The 18720-nt window shown below is 43.1% G+C and overlaps 1 protein-coding gene across 1 annotated transcript in view; it reads right to left on the bottom strand.

Annotated features, from left to right (window-relative positions):
- Positions 1-18720, bottom strand: part of Zfat (zinc finger and AT-hook domain containing) — a 187953-nt gene that overhangs the window by 140853 nt on the left and 28380 nt on the right. The window contains exon 2 of the mRNA XM_055626715.1: positions 10484-10660. Coding sequence (XP_055482690.1) covers positions 10484-10660 — 177 coding nt within the window. The remainder of the gene's footprint in view (positions 1-10483; positions 10661-18720) is intronic.

Here is an 18720-nt window from a genome sequence, read left to right as displayed (position 1 = left end):
TTATTCTTAACCACAACATGTGCAACCTGAGGGAACAGCAATTAACATCCAAGAAGCAGCATTAGCAGAATCTATAAAACATCCACCTCACACCCCCTCACTTAGCTGCACACAGCAGCTTACTGAAGTCTGCGGCCCAGCTCTAACCCCATGGCGAGCAATGCCCTGCTGTGCTGACAGAAGCTGCTCTCTGAAAGCCCTGGGTATGCGGCTGTGTAGTCAAGATGAATTTAACCTACTGAGAGGTATGTCCCTTGTCCATGCCCTTGTGTCCTTCCTGATAGGTGTGTCTATGTCTGCCTGAAAGCTCTGACCTAAGTGCCCTGTGAAGGGGCCTTAACAACATGACACAGAAGCTCTGACTTCTGGATGGACTGGAGGGAAAGGGACTGGAAGCCCCAGGAGGATGGAGACTGTGCATGTGCAGTACAGGGAAAGCTTAAGGGACTTCCTGAGTGAGTCCTGATCTCATGCACTAAGGATAGAAGGAGGTGCTGACATCCAGCACTGTGGGAAATTCAAAGCTCCACTGAGGGCCATCCTAGTCCCAGCTACAGTTCCACATGTAGAGCCTTGCTATGTTCTGTAAATTCCTCCAGCAAACTGCTGAGCCTGAGGAAGATCATATCAATTCCCCAAATTGCAGCCATTCTAAGAGGTAGCCCTGAGGTCCCCCAAAACTGTGGCTAGTGTCTTATAGAGAACTGTGCCCTCACCTGGACGACTGAGAAAGTCAGTGTAGATAGATGTTGCCCTATGTCTTGTCCAGAGAAAGCCAGGTACATACTTTGCTGGGCTGGTATGCGCTGATGGCTGACAGTGGGAGCACAGCACAGTGGGCTGCAGGACAAACTGTGTGAGTCTCTCTTCCAGTACACTGGGTGCTCTGTGCAAGACAGCCCTCCTTCTGATTATCCTTTATGTCCCTTAGCACCTAAGCCAGTGTCCTGATCCCACAGAGTCAGACGAACTAAACTAATGAGCAGTGTAGAAACTTGTGGTTAAGGAAGAAATAAAATCAGCCCTGAAAGCTTCCAATACAACAGCGACAAAACTAATCTTCCATCCTCTACATCCATAATTCAGATCCTCGAAACCAATTAGTTAGCTAAAAATGAAATATTCATAAATGAGCTTGGAATAATTTAAGTTCTGAAAACAAGTTGCTGCTGTCAACTACCCACATTTCATGAAGGGCTGAGAATTCTGGAGCTAAAAAGAAAACCACACAGCCTCAAGTCAAAGCATCCGAGCTGCCTGGGTTCCTCCTCTGCTTCTCCCTCAATCCCTTGCCTGGGTCTGTCACTGAGCTCTGGCCATTTGTCCTAAGTCTATGTAGTAAGCATTCTTTCCATTTTCAAATGGCTTTATCCACTCACTTCTGTACCAGCCTTCTGTTCCAGGTTTTTCCCACCACAAGCCCTTGCCTCCTTATCATCTCCTGGCTCTGGAACATCATTATTCTGAATAAATCTGCCCCATAATCCTCAGACCCTTGTTTTGGGGAACACTGTTTACCAGGCATGATGTGTCCCTTTGTTTTCTCAGAAGCAGAGCAGCTCTGATTAGTCAAACTATCCAGATCCTCCTAAGGTTGGGGCTGTTACCACCTCTCACAGAAGGAAGGCTCGGGAAGGCTATTAACCCTCTCTTAAGATTCTGGCCAGTCCACCCTACACCAGCCTCCCAGATGCACGTCTCAGGGGGTGCTCGAGTACATGAAAGGAGTGGGGAAACGGAAGTGTAGGCTCTATCTATGCGATTGTAAGGAGGTTATCACTCATGCAATGTGGGGCTTTTGGGTGAAGCGGCTGTTTCTAGGTCATGCATGTTCCTGTAAGTAAGCCGCCTTCTGTGCTCCGATAAGTGAGCCCAGTAAACTCACTAGTTCACCAAGACAGACCTGGATGAAATAATCTCTCTGGTTTGTCGTTATTGCTCTATTTTGGGTACATGGCTATTGCTCACATCTTCCTCTTTCTCTTCTAGGCCCTTTAGCACATAGCACACAGACAAACATCACACATACACAACATATACAGGTGCACAGAGTGTGGGTGGGTGTGAGACAGAGAGAGAGAGAAAAACCTCCACTCTCCTTTGCTTCCCCTTACACTGTCCAGTGCAGTTGCTCTGAGTTGCTGAACATGTACATGTATCACTGTCCTCTTTCCCTCATCTATGTCCACTTTCTTACCTGCAGGTCAGACCCTAATGCACAACCTAGAAGGTGGTCCCGTCCAAATCCTAGCACCTTCTCCTGGGTGCTGCCAACAGCTACTGAAGGAGAACTGTGCCCTCACTTGACTGTGTCACACCCACAAATATTTGGAATGTGCCCTCAAGCACAGCCTCCTAAGTCCTTTTCCTCTCTTCCTGCTATAAACCCTGAGTCCTGAGCTACCTTCTAGGTCCAGGGTCTTGCTGGTTCTTCAACAGAAGTGGAAGAGAGCAAGCAGGTGAGAAGAAAACAGTCACTGGGTGGTGATTGCCAAAAGGGCTTTTGGAGAATGAGCTGTGTCTGGTGTTCTCAGTTTCTAATAAAGGAAAGGGGCAGAGGCAGGGTATATCTGAGCTCTATCAACCTTGTACATCCAAGGCCAAAAACCCTGGCAAAGAGCAGAAAGAATCAGGGTGAGGTTTTCAAATTCAACCAAAAAAATTTAATTAAAAAAATTTAAGAGCCCAACAAAATAAATAAATATATATATAAATATATATTTATATTATTTATATTTATATTATATATATTTATATATAATATATATATAATGGAAGGCTTTTCTTTGTACATCACTCAAGATTGTGAGACTTTCCCAGATACTACCTCATTTTATTGTTATAAAATCTTCGTGAGATGTGTATAACAGGCATAATTCACTCAGTATGAAACAAAAGACCCAGAGATTCCCGAGGCTTGACGTTTTTCCAGAACCATTAGCTGAACATGCAGACAGAGCTGGAAGGTGGGCATCCTTATTCTCCACTACAGATCTTATGGTGGAAGCCCCTCAGGGCTGGCGGATGATGGTCAGCTGTAAACATCTGTATGGATCCGGTCTGCAGTGCCAAGAAAATGCTTTTGAGTTGGGCAGCCCTGCAACCCTCCCTACACCTCAAGTTTCTAAGCATACATCAGTCTCTACTTTACAGAGCCCTTGTAATAAGTGAGGCTACTGTCACAATGCGCAGTGCACTCAAGAATGACTGACAGGGTGGAAACTGTATGCTATTCCACTGTAGCCTTAACATTCTGACTTTCAATATCCTAGTTAAGAAAGTACTACAGGCAGTGGGGGTGTACCCCTTTAATCCCAGCGCTCAGCAGGTGGATCACTGTGAGTTGGAGGTCAGCTTGGTCTACAAAGTAAATCCAGAACAGCCAAGGCTGTACAAAGAAACCCTGTCAAAAAACCAACCAACCGACAAACCAACCAACCAGGCCATCATTAAACAATGTGACTCCTAGATGTGCCCCCATCCCTGTTCACCCTGACTCTCAATGTATGTTTCTTGATTCTGTCATTTTAAAATAGCTCATATCCCAAGAAAGCAAAGTGTAGTTAAGGTCACGCTGATTTTATCATGGCCGCACTGCAGAAAAGCAGCCTCCAGGTGTGCTTACATGGCAGCTTGGTCTCTAGTCACGATAGCTCCAGATCCTGGAAAATTTGGAAAGACTAACATTGTAGGGCCCTGACAGTCAATCTCCCTGACATTTATTTCCAAAGCCTGGGAAGCACTAGGGGAGACAATGAATTATTTATGAGAACCCAGGGAGCAAGAGCCTTTTAGGTTTCTGAACAATGCCATGCCCCTCTGTGGAAAAAGAATGCATCCTGTTCTACAGCACAGCTGAGGCACCAGAGGCCAAAGGCCAAAGCTCTTCTCTCCCTGCAGTCCCACCAGCCATAAGGGGAAAAGACAGCCATAGTGAATAATGCTGATGTGCATACACCACAGGCACCATGCTGACTGCACAGGCGCTGCTTCATTTAATCCCCAGGGACATCATCAGTACTATCCCAAGTATAAAGTCAAGAGCACTGAAGCAGATAGAGAGATGGCTCCGTGGTTAAGAGCATTTGCAAGGTCTTACAGAGAACCCAGGTTTGTTTCCCAGCACCCATATCAGGAGGCTCACAACAACTTGTAATTCTAGTTCTATGGAATCGGATATCCTTTTCTGGTTTTTATTGATACCAGAACACATGTGGTGCATACATGTACATGCAGACACACACACACACACATACACACATACCATACATACACATTTTATAACAAAATAGATGAGTAAATTGATGGATTTTTAAGACAAAACAAAAAACAAATAAAACAAACGCTGAGACTTGCAGAGGTTAGTTAACATGACCCAAGGTCACAGAACTAGTCAGTGGCAGAGATAAGGTTTGAACAGAACTGTCTGTCTCAGTCATTGAACTTCACAACCATGTCAAAGCAACATACCCATACATCATTGAAAACAACTTTATCTGTAACAGATGTACAGACGAGACAACAGAACTGTTAGGTTTCAAACCTTGGACAAATGGCTGAGGTGCCTATTTATCACATCAAAGCAGGACGCTGGCCATCAGGTTCTGCCAGCATCTCAGTCCCTACCTGTTACAGGGCTCTTCTGGCTGGCATAGCCTGCCCACTACCCCAAACTTCTCCAGGTAGATACTATTCTCTATATAACCCAACCGCTCTGGTTACCCATTCTCTTTGTACCTTTGGGCCTCCTGGCTGCTGTGCTTGGTTCCCCTCTCTCTCCTCCCTTCCCCTTCTCCTTTCTCCTCAAGTGGCTCAGGGTCATGACCACTATGGACTCTCCCAGATATGTCTACCTCTGGCTATGCTCTCCCTTCTATCTATAATAAACTTTCTTCTCCACAATACTTCTAGGACCTTTCCTTTTAATTCTTTTTTCATTCATTTGGCTGCTGACACCTAGGACCAGTCATGTCCTTTCCTTTTTATTTCTTTTTTCTTTTTATTTGTTTGGTGATGAAATCTGAGACCAGGCATGTTCCTTTCCTTTTTTTTTTTTTAATTTTTTTTTCCCATTGGTGCAGAAAACACAGAACCAGTCATCTTTCCTTTCCTTTTCTTTCCTTTTTATTTTTTAAATTCAATAACAGGTCTAAAGTTTTTGACATCAGCTTCCCTAGGAAACCTTCTTTTACCCTCAAGCTAGAGTATATGATCCCCACATGAGCAGCCCAGACTTAGCAGCCAAAAGCACTCAGCCATTGCATTTGCAGTACCTCTGAGGTACTTATCATCCACCAGAGGGACCCAGCTACCAGGCATAGCACGTGGAACCCCTCAGCATCTAGCATAGCAACCAGGAACAAAGCAGACCCATAGTTGATGGTTAGTGAACACAGGACTGGGAAGAAAGGAAAAGATGAAAAGAAAAGGGTCAAGTTCCTACTAAGATGAAACAGATAAAATGGGTTTTTTCATTAAACAATGACCCAGCTGTCCATGCACACAAGTACCAACACACACATACACACAAACACATAACTCACACACATATACACACAATGGGGAGAATGAGCTTGATGCTAGATCCACTTGGCAATTTTGTTTTCTGGATCACAGCTTGGAACAAGGCCAGAGACTTAATTTTCAAGAGGGAAAAAGTACAAGGTCATTGTGCAGAACACATCCTCTGTGAGCAAAAAGACTAAAGGGCTATCAAATAAAGCAAAGGATTTAAGAACCTCCATGTTATAGGAGAGAAAAGCAATAAATCAATTACTACGCAGTTAAAATTTTAATTAAACTATTTCAAGTATCTCTCAAGTTAAAATGAATTGTGAAGGTTAAACCTTGACTGGAAGCATTGGAGAGAGACTAAGCCTGGACAAGCTTCAGAGTTTATGGACTTTCAAAAGAGAAACAGAGGAACATGGGGCTCCTAATGAAAGACTCTGGAAGAAATGTTGTCATTGTAAGAAGCTGGTTTTAATTAAAGTCTTAAGAAATACTTTTTAAAATTAAACTATACAAGCAATTAATCTGTTAAATATGAAAAAAAGAACAAAATGTACTAGAAAAGAATTTAAGTCAAAAGTAAATCATAACGAAAAATGACTCAGTGAGAAAAGCAGTGATGTTTCACTTTTCATGATCACCACTGTCTATTGGCATCTCTGATCCAAACATACCAAATGAGCAATCCCAGAACTAGTCAAGCCCATAGCATGATGGCAACTCTAGGCATCATCACTGTGTGCAGCATAGGCACATTGTAGGCACTACCTGCCTGTTAGGCATTCCGGGGGATCTTGGTCATGAGAGCAACTATCAGGTTATCACAGTGCTTATCCTTACGTGATCTTCATTCTATGTGATAATGGCCCCAAAATTCAGGATTAGCCATGCTGGCAATTTTACTGTAGAGTGCCATCTTAATTGTACTCTATAATGCTTCTGTTGCTAATCTCTCATTATGATGCATATGTATGAAAGGGTAGAGACAGGCAGATCGTAAGGGTCTACTGACCATCCAGCCTAATCAAAATGCTGAACTAACAATTAAATGAGAGATTTGTCTCAGAACAATAAAAAAGAGAGTGATAGAAGAACAAATAACATCCTGATACTGCCCCCACATGTACACACAGAGACTAATACAACACACACACACACACACACACACACACACACACCCCATGTGCACACACTCAAAAAGTTTAAACACAGAATTACATAACCCAGCATTTTCATTGCTAGGCACATACTTAAAAGAAAACAAAACATATATGCATATGCAAATTTGTGCATTACTGTTTATAGAAGCATTATTCACAATAGCCAAAAAGTACAAACAAGCTAAATTTCCGCTAACAATGTCAATCATCCATGAAAAGGAGTGAACTGGAACATGCTACCACATGGACAAATCATGAAAACAGCATACTAAGTGAAAAGAGCCAGACACAGAAGGCCATGTTTATAGGAAATATAGGGAGCATAGATACCCACAGGGACACAACATCAATCAGTGAGTTCCAGAGCATAAAAGGAAAGGAAAATATGATTGCTTAGTGCATGCAAGGGTCGGTTCAGTTTTGCTTTACAATGGTGAGAATGTTCTAGAATTAGGCAGTTGCAATAGCATACACATTTTGACCATGCTTAAAACCATGAACTATATGCTCCAAGGTTGTTAATATGGTAAAATTTTAAGTCAGCTTTACCTCAAAAAAGAAAAAAAAGTAAAAATAGAATTAGCAGACTGAAAAGTAGGTCATAAAAAAAGTTAAATTACTTAGAAAGGGACAAAAGCCTATGAAACAGTAAAATTAACATAAAGGCACAGAACAAAGCTCACATATAATCAGTTTAGCAAACTTCAAGCATACACTAACATATTATTAGCATTTCTCCTATTTCTTTTTATGTCTGTGTGGTATTTCTTTCTGTAGAAAATACATAATTCACCTAACTTTTCATGAAAACAAACTTTTCACCAACTTATAAACAATGCATATGAACACTCTATACTGTGTACTTATGATATATATATATATATACATATATATATACATATATATATATACATATATATACATATACATATATATATACATATATGAGGTAGTACTACCTAGAACTACCTAATTCTAGAACGTTCTCATCACTGTATAAAACTGAACCAATAAGCAATCATATTTCCCTCTCCTTTTATGCCCTGGAACTCACTGACTGATGTACTGATCTCTGCTTGAGCAGAAAGAGGGTGTGCTCATTTAGAATTTTAACAGGCTATATCTGAATGCTCTGTGAAACCCTTTGCCCATTTACATTCTACCAGGATCTAGAAGCTTCTATTTTTCCATACTCATATCAACCAAGAATACTATTACATACTTAAGAGCTTTCACCAATTTGAATAAAAATTAAAATTAAGTATTATCTTAATTTACATTCTGTTGGTCATTAATGATGCTTCCTGAGAAGTGACAGGTGGGATGAAGCACCTTTTAAGAGACACAGTGAGGCAACAAAGCCAACATCAAGAAAATGACAATTTCAAATAGTGAGTGACACATTCACCTGGCACTTGGCCCTGTGCTTGGGTACCACCTTCAGGAGAGGAATACCCAAAGCCAGCTTTGGAGTAAGTGGAAGAAAGCACCATAAACACATGGCCAGGAAGGACTGATTTGAGACCCTGAGGGGGGTTCTAAAGCCCAGGGAAAGGGACTCTAACACCACACAGGGCTAGTGCCAAGTCCTTCCAGGTCAACCCAAGCTGATAAAGGCCAAGGAATATGCAGGAGTGAGCTGGACAAAGCCATCTTTCAGGAACTGGCTACCAAGGCAGAAGGTTGACCTTTGCCTTCAGTCAACTGCTAACTTCCCAGCAGGTAGATCTCAGGTGATAAAGTGGGGAGACAAGCTGGGGGGGACCATGGTCAAAGACAGATCATGCCATCAGGGAGGGGAAGAGGTCTTGCATGAATAATGACATCTCTACATAGGAAGGGAAGGGTAGAAGTCAGGGTATACATCTCACAAAACACCCACACACAGAACTCCCTGTAAACTCACAGGCGTTACTGTCATTTCTCTTGTTCTTATTTATAAAAGAAACAAAAATGTAAAATTGTTTTCTGTCTGATTCATGCTTCATTTCATTTTAGTTAGAAAATCTTAAAGCAACACTGACAGAAAGGAACTAAAACCCTTGCAAAAGCTCCTTTGACATGCTGGCCACGATGATTCACTGACTCCAGTCTGCCAGGTGAATATGATAAGAAACAGCCCATTTTCCAGAGTGGATGTCTGCTCAACCCAAACAGCCATGGTGTCTCTCATTGGAATCTGTCCTCTTGGGAAGCCTCCCACAGCAGGGAAGCACTTCTGTAAATGGCCTGCATCCCAGTAGCTCCTCCCTGTGGTCAGAACTCTTCACAGGACAGGGAGTGGATGGGAACCGAACCTCCAGGTCTGGGGGCGAGGGGGACAGATTCTTAGTCTGTGTAAGCTTTCCTCCTCTTTCCTTCAAACCATTCCCTGCTGACTGAGAAGTGACTGTGGATGACTTTTCCACAGACTTGCTTTTCTGTGGGAGAGAAAGGCTTTGTCTGCCCCAAAGCCTTTGTGTGCACAAGCACACACTACTAGCAATAGTGATGTTGACCCAAGAGAATCCCTCCTCCTTTGCCCATTTCACGGGCTGTGTTTTCTTTGTTTCTCATCATGAGACACAAACAGTAACTAGTAAGACTTTCTAGCTTCTCAACAACTTAATCATCTGTCAGACATACTCCTCCAGCACCCCAGGCTTGGGCCAGAGGGACTTATTAACCAAACATTTTTTTGTCTGGAGTCTCTCCTTATTAACAGTCTCCGACAGATGATCAATAAGCCAGACTATCCTGAATGCCAGTCTGAATATTCCCAAGAAGGAACAACTGTATGGTGAGGGTGGCTAATGAACCCCTCAATGAGACATGTGCCACCCAGCCTGGGCTTCTGCTCTGGAGAATGGCTGTTATCCCTCATCATATATAAAGGATTTTAAGGGGAAGTTTTCTAACTCTTGTTTGCAGCTGTCCCTCCTGTACTATATATTTTCCTTATCGTCTTTGGGGACCTAATTACAGCACCTAGATGGCTTCTCTAATCCATGGCACCTACTATGGTTGGTGTCATTCTGAAATAGAGCTACAGTAGCTGCAGACAGATGTAGCTCACTTTGCCCACTGACTGTGAACCTGAAGGATACTGTGTGAATCCAAGATTCACAATCTGAACCTTTCTTTAGGTTTACAATACAGGTTTGGAGACACTGTTTCCAAGCTTACCGATAGAAATTTATTGATAGTATATAACAACACCTACCTTCATCCTCATCTGTGCAGGACCTGGGGTACAGGAGGTACATTCTCTGACTTAATCTGAATATGTGTCGTCTTCATTTCTCAGATAAGTAAAGTGAGGGTTAGAAAAGAAATTTCATTTGCTTTAAGTAATTCAGCAGGTGGATGCCAGAGTTGAACCACTCCACACTTGTCTGAGGTCAGACTCCTGTTTTTATTCCACTGAAACCTGCCTCATACATATATAAATATATACACACATACATATATACCTACAAACACATATACATATACACAAACATACATACATATATTCATACAAACACACATATATCCACACATATACATATACATATATACACACATACAAATACACATGCATATAAATACACATATATACATATATACACACACATCACTGACCAGGTATTAAAGGAACACCCACAGAAGCTACTGGATAGGAAATTCAAAGATCTAATCTTCCACAAAAATATCTACATTCAGAATTACGTGGCTCCAGGATGGATTTTCTTTATGTTTCTGCTGTGTCCATGATCCAGAGAGCTGGCTTCATAGTAATCTGGAGTGTTCCTGTATCACAAGTCCCTGCCCGGCATTCTTGCTGTCCTTACCATCTCCACTCTTGCTTGGGTTGGGGTTTTCAGGAGTATTCAGAGGCCTAAGGGGAATGATGACATCATCCACATTGATCCCTTCTTCCCCATGCTTCTCAGAAACGTGGGTCAGGAGTTCTGACTGATTTGGTGAGAAAAGATTACAGCATTTACACATGAAGATAGCTGTGTTTTCTGTAAGGAAAAAAAAAAACAAAAACAAAGAAAAAGTCTTGTTAACTCTCCATCACATAAACAATGATTACTCCAAAGAACCAGAGAAAGAACTGTTGTAGGCATTATCATCAGCATCCTGCAGACTGTGTTCCCTTTGCAGATACCTCAGATAGCCCATGATTACAAGAAAACTCTTTTTACAAGTTTTCAAGACTTTCTCCAAAGGAGACTAGATTAACATAGGCGTCCCTATGACCCAAATCCACCCAGCAGCCCAAACTCCAGAAAACCACAGTCCATGGCCCTCAAAGGAAAACCCTGCCCTCGGATGAAGGAAGCATACTGGGGATCACTCGGTATTCAGGCCAAACTGTCAGACCAGGTACAAGGAAAGCCTGACCATGGCAACACTTCCCAAGAAGACCCTTGCAACAACTGAATGAGTGCCTCCAGCACCAAATGAGACACAAAAGCAAGGAATGTGTTATTTTATGCCACTTAATTTCTACCTAAAACACTATCATTTTTCTTAACAAAACTAATAATTCCTCTCATTCTTAACAATATTTTAGGCATGGGGACAAAAAAGAACAGAAGACCTCATATTTTAGTTTAATAAAATAATTATAGATGCATATAAAATATTTTATTTAGGACCCAAAAGCCATTAAGAGGCAGGTTTTTTTGTTGACATTTTTACATGTTTGCTGAAATGGAGAGACTGGTATGATACAAAAGAGCACGGCTTTCCAGCCGGCCAGACCTAGGCTAAGTTTCCAACTGCCATCCCTAAGTACTACAAAGTGACATGACCTTGAAGAAGTTCAAGTACTCTGGGTGACTGAGTCAGTGGGCAGAGAAGGTCAACGCCATCCTTGGCAGCAGATTCCAGGTGAACCCACCATGTCCCAAGCCCATGTTTCAGCTACCCTCTGCCTTGTGCCAACAGATAAAAACCACACACTCTCCAGCCCCATGTGGGATTTACACATCAGCTGGCAAGGCTGGGTGCACACCTTGCACTCTGTCCTGTTAAGTGGGCGTCACACGTCTGTCTCAGTTTACCTTTGTGCCCATTTCACTAGATACAGCTAGAAGCAGCTCCTTCTCCCTGCTAGGCCTGCTTGAATCCTCACTCTTGCCAGGTACAGTCCTACTGGTGTTGGGTCAGAATCAGCACAAGCACTGGCACTCTAGTATGGACATGGAGGCAGCAGTTAGGCTCACAGACAGCATGCAGAATTGTGGTTTGAAAAAACCAGACTGCCACAAACTGCTGTCATTAGTACCTTTACTTACTCAAAGACAATGCATCCCTTGTTGCCTTCATCCGGGAAGGCAGGCCACTGGGCACATCATCAACGCCTGGCACATGCAGAACTTGCCCCTTTCACCCACTCAGCAACACTGCTGCAGTCACTGTTGCTTCTTTCTGCAGCTCATCCATTCCTCCCTCCCCGCTGGAGCTCTCCTGTTGGCCTGCAAACATGTTCTCATCTCTTCCCTCTAAACATAAAAACCTCTCTTGATCGCCTCTCACTCCACTTTTCTCCCTCTCTTTGTAGCAAAAAAAAAAAAAAAAGAATATAAGAACCAGGGTGACCAGCCACCCACACCCTGGCTGGAATAAAGACCAAAGCCAGCCAGGGCCAGGTACAGTAAGTCACAGGAAGGAAACCCTCCCTGGATTCACAGGAAAGGTCTCACCGTGAACTGGCCTCTGAGATCAGTTTCTAGCAAATATATGAAACAGAAATTTAACAAAGCAGAACACTGCTTAGTCGATAAAATGTTCTCTTGAGTACTATCAGTCGATACTTCATCATTTCCAGGAAAGGTTTAATTCCTAAGGAACACAAAATGCTTTCCAAGCAATATGTTACATGATAACAATACTTTTCTTTCTGCATAAAAAAAAAAAAAAAGCTTTCTATGCTCTCATAACCTGCTTCTTGATGGTTATACATCAAAATGGTTTAGATAGAAACCCAAGCCCACAGGAGAGAAAACAGTATAGAAAAGAAACTTGCTTCTGTCCCAGCAGTAGGACAGAGGCCAGGACAGAGGCCAGATGCCCTGTGTATCAGTTACTCCTGTGACTGATAAAACACTCAACAAAAGCATCTTAGTAAAGGAAGACTGAATCTGATCCCACAGTTCAAGGGTCTCACAGTTCACCATGGAGAAAAACAAAGGTGGCAGGAACTCTGAGCAGCTGGTCACACTGCAAACCAGGAAGCAGAGAGATGAACTCTTAATCTACTTTATTTAAGGTTCTTAAACATCTCTACCTCCCTTCCAATCCCCCGACCTTAGGTAGCAGTCATGACACAACTGAGTTTCCAAAGAAAGCAGAAATTTCTACTTCATAGCTCATTTTCTCCTTTTTATTCAGTCTGGACTCCAGCCCATTGAATGGATTCTCTCAGAGTTAGAATAGGGCTTCCCACTTAGATTAACAGGCTCCAGATTATTCTTCAGGGGCATGATTTAGGTGAGTCTAGATCCTGCTGAATGGACAGTATTAACCATTAGACCCTAATGCCTGGTTTTGACATGGATATATGTATGGCTAGGAAACTGTAAGCTGAGCTCTACCAAGTTACAGCTAAAATACTCAGGATACCTACAGGCCTAAAACCAGTCATGTCTGCAACAAACTTAAACACACAATAACTAACATATCAACCACAGGCTACTGGCAAGCCCTGAGCCAATATGGGGCTACAAAGAGAAATCTAGGCCCAGGCCCTTCAAGAGAGCAGCCTGACACAGACAACACAGGGCCACTGTTTCTTATAGTTTGCCATGATGTAACTTCCTGGCCAGCCTCTACTAGTCTAATGTTCTAACATCACTTCACAGATGTTGTCAGGAGGCTAAGAACCTTGTAACATTTAACAGGGGAGAACATCTGGGGACTGCAGAGTTATTCTAAGGCCTCTCTCAATTCAAATGCATAGTAAACATCAAGTAGAGATGAAATAAATATAATGGCTTTTTGTATGAAAGCACCAGACAGGGCCTGGGTACTTCAGGGTGACACTCACCTCAGCCATCTGCTATTAATTAACATGAGCTTCCCTGGTACCCATTGCATGTTCAGCTTTTGGGCAGAGGACTTTGCCTGCAATTCTGAGTGAGGACAAAAACAACAACTGTGACCCAGGGCCAGTCATATAAATGTGGGCTCAGCCAAGCAGCGGGGCATGAGACAGGGTTCAGTGAGGAATACTGGACCAGGAAAGGCCTGCAGGGACAGAAGCTTCTCAGCAGAGACTGCTGCAAGTCAGAGCCACAGGAGACCAAGAGACAGATCCTAGTAGAAACCAAATGGCAAGGAACTCACAGAAGTTGAGGTATTAAAAGAGCAGGACAGGAACCAGTATGGCTGAAAGTCCAGCAGTGATGGCTTCTCTCTCAGAGCTAGTCCCTCACACATGGGCTACACCAACTCCCTCAAGTCTTGCTCTGCCGAGCACCCCACACACACAAATGGGGAATTTGTTGACCTACTGTAGCAGAAAACAGCAACAGCCTGAGCTACATGAAGAGACTGGGGTGGGGGTGTGTACCAGCATGATAGAAGAGGCCACTAACAGAGTCTGCAGAGAACAGAGAGGGGGACATGAGACCTTAAAGCAGGGCTGCAGAGAAGCACACCAGGCAGAATGTTACCAGAGACTGGAAATGAGCACCAGAGGGCGGGCAGGTGAGGGCCTCTGCTCTGTTACTAACAATGAAATTATGTCTTCAATAACTGCCTGCCCCAGACACCCAGAACAAGGCGTAGAGCGTACCCTCTTGAACACAGGCTCTAACATAGAAGAAGACAGGGCATTTCTTGGAGATGTTTTTAAAGCCACGCATGAACAGAAAATGCCAAAGCATATAAAGGGGGGTACTGTATTATACTGTACCCTCCAAATGCTAGGGATTATTAATACACCAAAATAACAACAAGAGAACCACTTTTATTTCTACAGTGACCAGATATGAAAAAGCATATCTTATGTCCTGAAATACAGTCATAAATATGTTATCAGCTGGCTCTGATGAAGATGTGATAATTCAGACGCATTTTAGGGTCCAATTACTATGCTCTTCTCCTTAACAAAAGAACTCAGAAAATGGCATGCTTAGCACAAGAAGACCCACTGCAGTAGGGTGTGTGAGCATGCATTCCCCTGGATTATCCGCTGGGTGGAGGCAGCTCCTCTGTACTGTTACAAAGGAAACCGTAAGATGCTGGCATAGCAAGTCCTCATTCTAAACTCTAAGCTAAGAAGCAGCCAGGTCCTCCGTGAACCTCTGGCCTACCCACCCTAGGGACCCTAAAATGAACAAGGCTCCTCCTCAGCCCTCCCAGAACGTGACCATGAACTAGACTGTTGGTCTGGGGTCCCAAGGGATGACTGAGTATAGGTGGAGCTATGGTCTGAAGTTACAGGTTTTAGTCAACGTGAAGAATATTTTGGCACCTGGCACACCATCTAACACCTTGTGCTGTTGTTCTCTGGTAAGTTCATCTGACATGACTAGAACAAAACAGGGTTCTGGCACCTGTGGTTGCAACCCTTATGCTAGCCCCTATCTTGAAGAGGTCATTTACTACAGAAGTAACAATGAGTTCATACTCACTGTGAAACAATGACAAACAGGGTAGGAGGCAATAAAATCACTGAATGCCCTGGTACATCTGCTTCAGACCTGCCCACCTCAGAGTCAGAGTCAGACAGAGTCGTAGGGAGGATCCTTTTCAAATCAGTAAGAGCCTTTCCCCTCCTTTCAGGGGTCCCCATGCTTACTCCAACCCCAGACAAAGCATGGGGAAGAACAGATGAGACACTGGGCATCACCGACATGGACAGTGGGGTCACTCCGAGCCCTTGGAGAAATCTCACAATACTTTTTCTTGCAGAAATAGTGACATGTGACTTTCTAAGCTACCTTGTGATTCTAAGGACTGGCTATCTGGATTCTAGGGTTTCCTCTGACTGCCAATGCATGTATGGGCAGGTCTTAAACCTTCTAACTCAACACATAAAAGGCAGAAGGGGTGGGCAGTGGTGGTACACGCCTTTAGTCCCAACACTCTGGGAGGCAGAGGCAGACAGGTCTTTATGAATTTGAGGCCATCCTAGTCTACCAAGTGAGCTCTGGCGGGGGAGGAGGGAGGCTGAAGGCAGGTGGCCCAGAATACCTCTGAGGTCTGTTTCATTTAGCTGGAGTGTGAAGCCTGAGCAAACCAGGAATCAGGACACTCAGGAAGGAAGCAGACATACACATGTGCCTGGGGCAATACACAGTACACAGCCAATTTCTCCATCCTACACTCTCCTGCAGGGTATTACAAGGCTGACATGCTCCTCAGCTAGAGCCTATCAGCCTAATGAGGCTGGACTCTGACAACCCAGAACATGATGAGAAGGAGACAGATGCTGGCACCTTCTCAACATCCTAGACTCCGAACTCTCCTGAAATTTTTTTCATCAAAAATTGACTGAAATGAAAAGACTTAAGGCCAACTGGCAGCAAAACAAAGCATGACAAGTGAGTGGCCCGAGGCCCATTGAGGAGATGCTGAAGGTCAAATCAAGGGGACTGGCCAGGCCAGAGCATACTGCACAAAAAAATACCCTCAGCCAAAGGCAGCCCAGTGTACACCTACCATTTCAAACACGGTGGCCAAAGGTCCCAGATTGGGGTAAATGAACTCTTTCTTCTCACTAAGGCCAGATAAGAGCTCTGAGCTCTGCAGATAAGACAAATGCAGAGAAACTGAAACTTGAGATAGGCCAGCTCAAAACCATGGGACCTAGTGGAAGAGTGCAGCAGTGGCATGCTTTCAGTTTCCTCCTGCCTCTACAGCTAGCCTGGAACCAAAGAGGCCACAGATCTAGAAACTCCAGCAAGAGGCAGTTTCCACTCAAAAGTCAAGCCAGAGCTACTGAGCAAAAGAGATCTTCTACACTGCACTACAACCAAACAACACAGTAAACCCTGGCCCTGGTCCCATTCCACATTCAAAGGTTGAGAGGGAACCAGGACTCTCTCAAGTATCCAGCCATAACGCACATGACAGCTCTCCACTAAAGTGCTATGGGGAAAGCACTGAGATCCATCAGCCTTCCTGGCCCTAGATAGCCTTAGTACAAGCTAGACCTCACTATCCAATCCAATGTTAGTAGAATCAGTATGGAGATAGATTTCACTAATTTACCCCAGAGCCAATGGGGGTAGTGTAGAGCCTGGATGCCATCACCTAGACCCGTGGGAGCCTAGATTCCACTACCCAGCCCAGTGTCAAAAGAAGCAGAGAAGCAGGGAAGATGAATTCAGGCCTACTAGAAGTACAAGGCATCACCCTCCACCCTAACAGAGTCAAGGGAGCCAGCCAAAGAAGAAAAGCTACATAAAGTCTAGGGTTTCATAGCCCAAATAGTCATTACTCATGACCATTCACCCCTGTGACTCTTCAAGAAACAGGAAAATAGCATGTGGAAGGACAGAAAGCTATTAACAGATATCAGCAAGATGACACAGGAAGCAGGATGATCTGACAAGGACTAAAGCAACAACCACAAAAATATCTTCAAAAGCAAATCCAAGCAATACAGGAGGTGGAAACTGGAGTGCCTCATCCAAGAGATAGACAAGGTAAAGGAATACCAACCAGAAAGTTTAGAAGAGAAAATTAAAACAACTACCACCAAAACAGTAACAGGAAAAAGCCTTCAATGATGGGTTCGAAGAAAAATGAAAAGAACAGGCAAGTTGGTGATGATGCTGACCACAGAGTAGCATGACACATCCAAGCACCAGAAAGGACAGTGAACAGAGCGCAGGGACCCAGGAACTGCAGCAAAAGAGCTAAAACTATGTCATCAGAGCACAGAGATGAAGATGATGAACTGGGTAAATGTGGTAAAAAAAAAAAAAAAAAAAAAAAGACAACTGAAAACTTCTAAATTTTTAGGAAAGTAAACCAATGGATTTAAGAAGCTGAGCAAATCCCAAACAAGATAAACAAATAAACTTATTCAAAGAAATATAATCAAACTTTTGAGAACTAAAAACAAAGAAATACATGAGAATAGCAAGGGAGAAAAACAAAACAAAACAAACAAACAAAAAAAAAAAAAACTATTTCCTATCAGAAAAATCATTCAGGAGATAGCACATTTCTCACCAGACAATGAAGGCCAAAAGGAAGTGGCACAATGCATCTAAGTTCAAGCACACTGAGAGCTTGGGCGGGGGGTGGGGGAGTACAGCTCACAGGGCAAAGCCAACATGTAGTCCAAGCTATAGGCATACCTCTGAGAGTTGGTGTGAACACTCCAAATTCCTAACTGCATAGCCCCACACCTACATTTCATGATGCCTCCAGTCATGAGCCATAGCCTCATTGATCCAGCATCTTCCTCTGAGTAATAATGCCAATGGAGATCCATTAAAAACCCAAAGCAGTTAGATGAATTAATGCTGCAACATGCTTAAGCATTTATCAATAACCACAAGAAGACAAAATGCTTCATTGCTAGGTTATTAACTTACTCCATATGAAGATTGTACTTTAAAAATCTCTTATTTCTGCACTTTGATTAGCATAAATCACTCTCTCTGCTCTCCAACTATCTTTTATTTGAATGTATTAACTACAAAAGAGTTCAATAGCCAAAGCCAAGCCCCTATTGAATTGTCTGTCTTACGAGACAAGATGGTAAGAACACCCTTCTATTTTTGTTTTACTGCTTTTCACTTGTCCTTAAGTTATTAAATTTATAGGTATTAGCAGCTTCCAAACAGGAGTAGAAATATATTAACAACATAAAGCCAGACTGCTGTCACATACAACATAATGAATAAAGTCTCATGTTGTACAGCTTTGTGCAATATTAACACCCCCTTCCACCTGCCTCGCTGGTGCAGCAGGCAGTGCACCAGTCCCATAAAATACTACCTTCTTTTGTTTTCTTTCGTGTATGAGTGTTTTGCCTATATGTATGTGTACTTATAGATGGATACATACATACATACATACATACATACATACATACATACATACATACATA

Source organism: Psammomys obesus, unplaced genomic scaffold, assembly GCF_907164565.1.
Source record: "Psammomys obesus unplaced genomic scaffold, mPsaObe1.curated_primary_1811, whole genome shotgun sequence".
In the NCBI taxonomy this organism is placed as follows: domain Eukaryota; kingdom Metazoa; phylum Chordata; class Mammalia; order Rodentia; family Muridae; genus Psammomys; species Psammomys obesus.
This window is presented reverse-complemented; position numbering and strand designations above follow the sequence as displayed.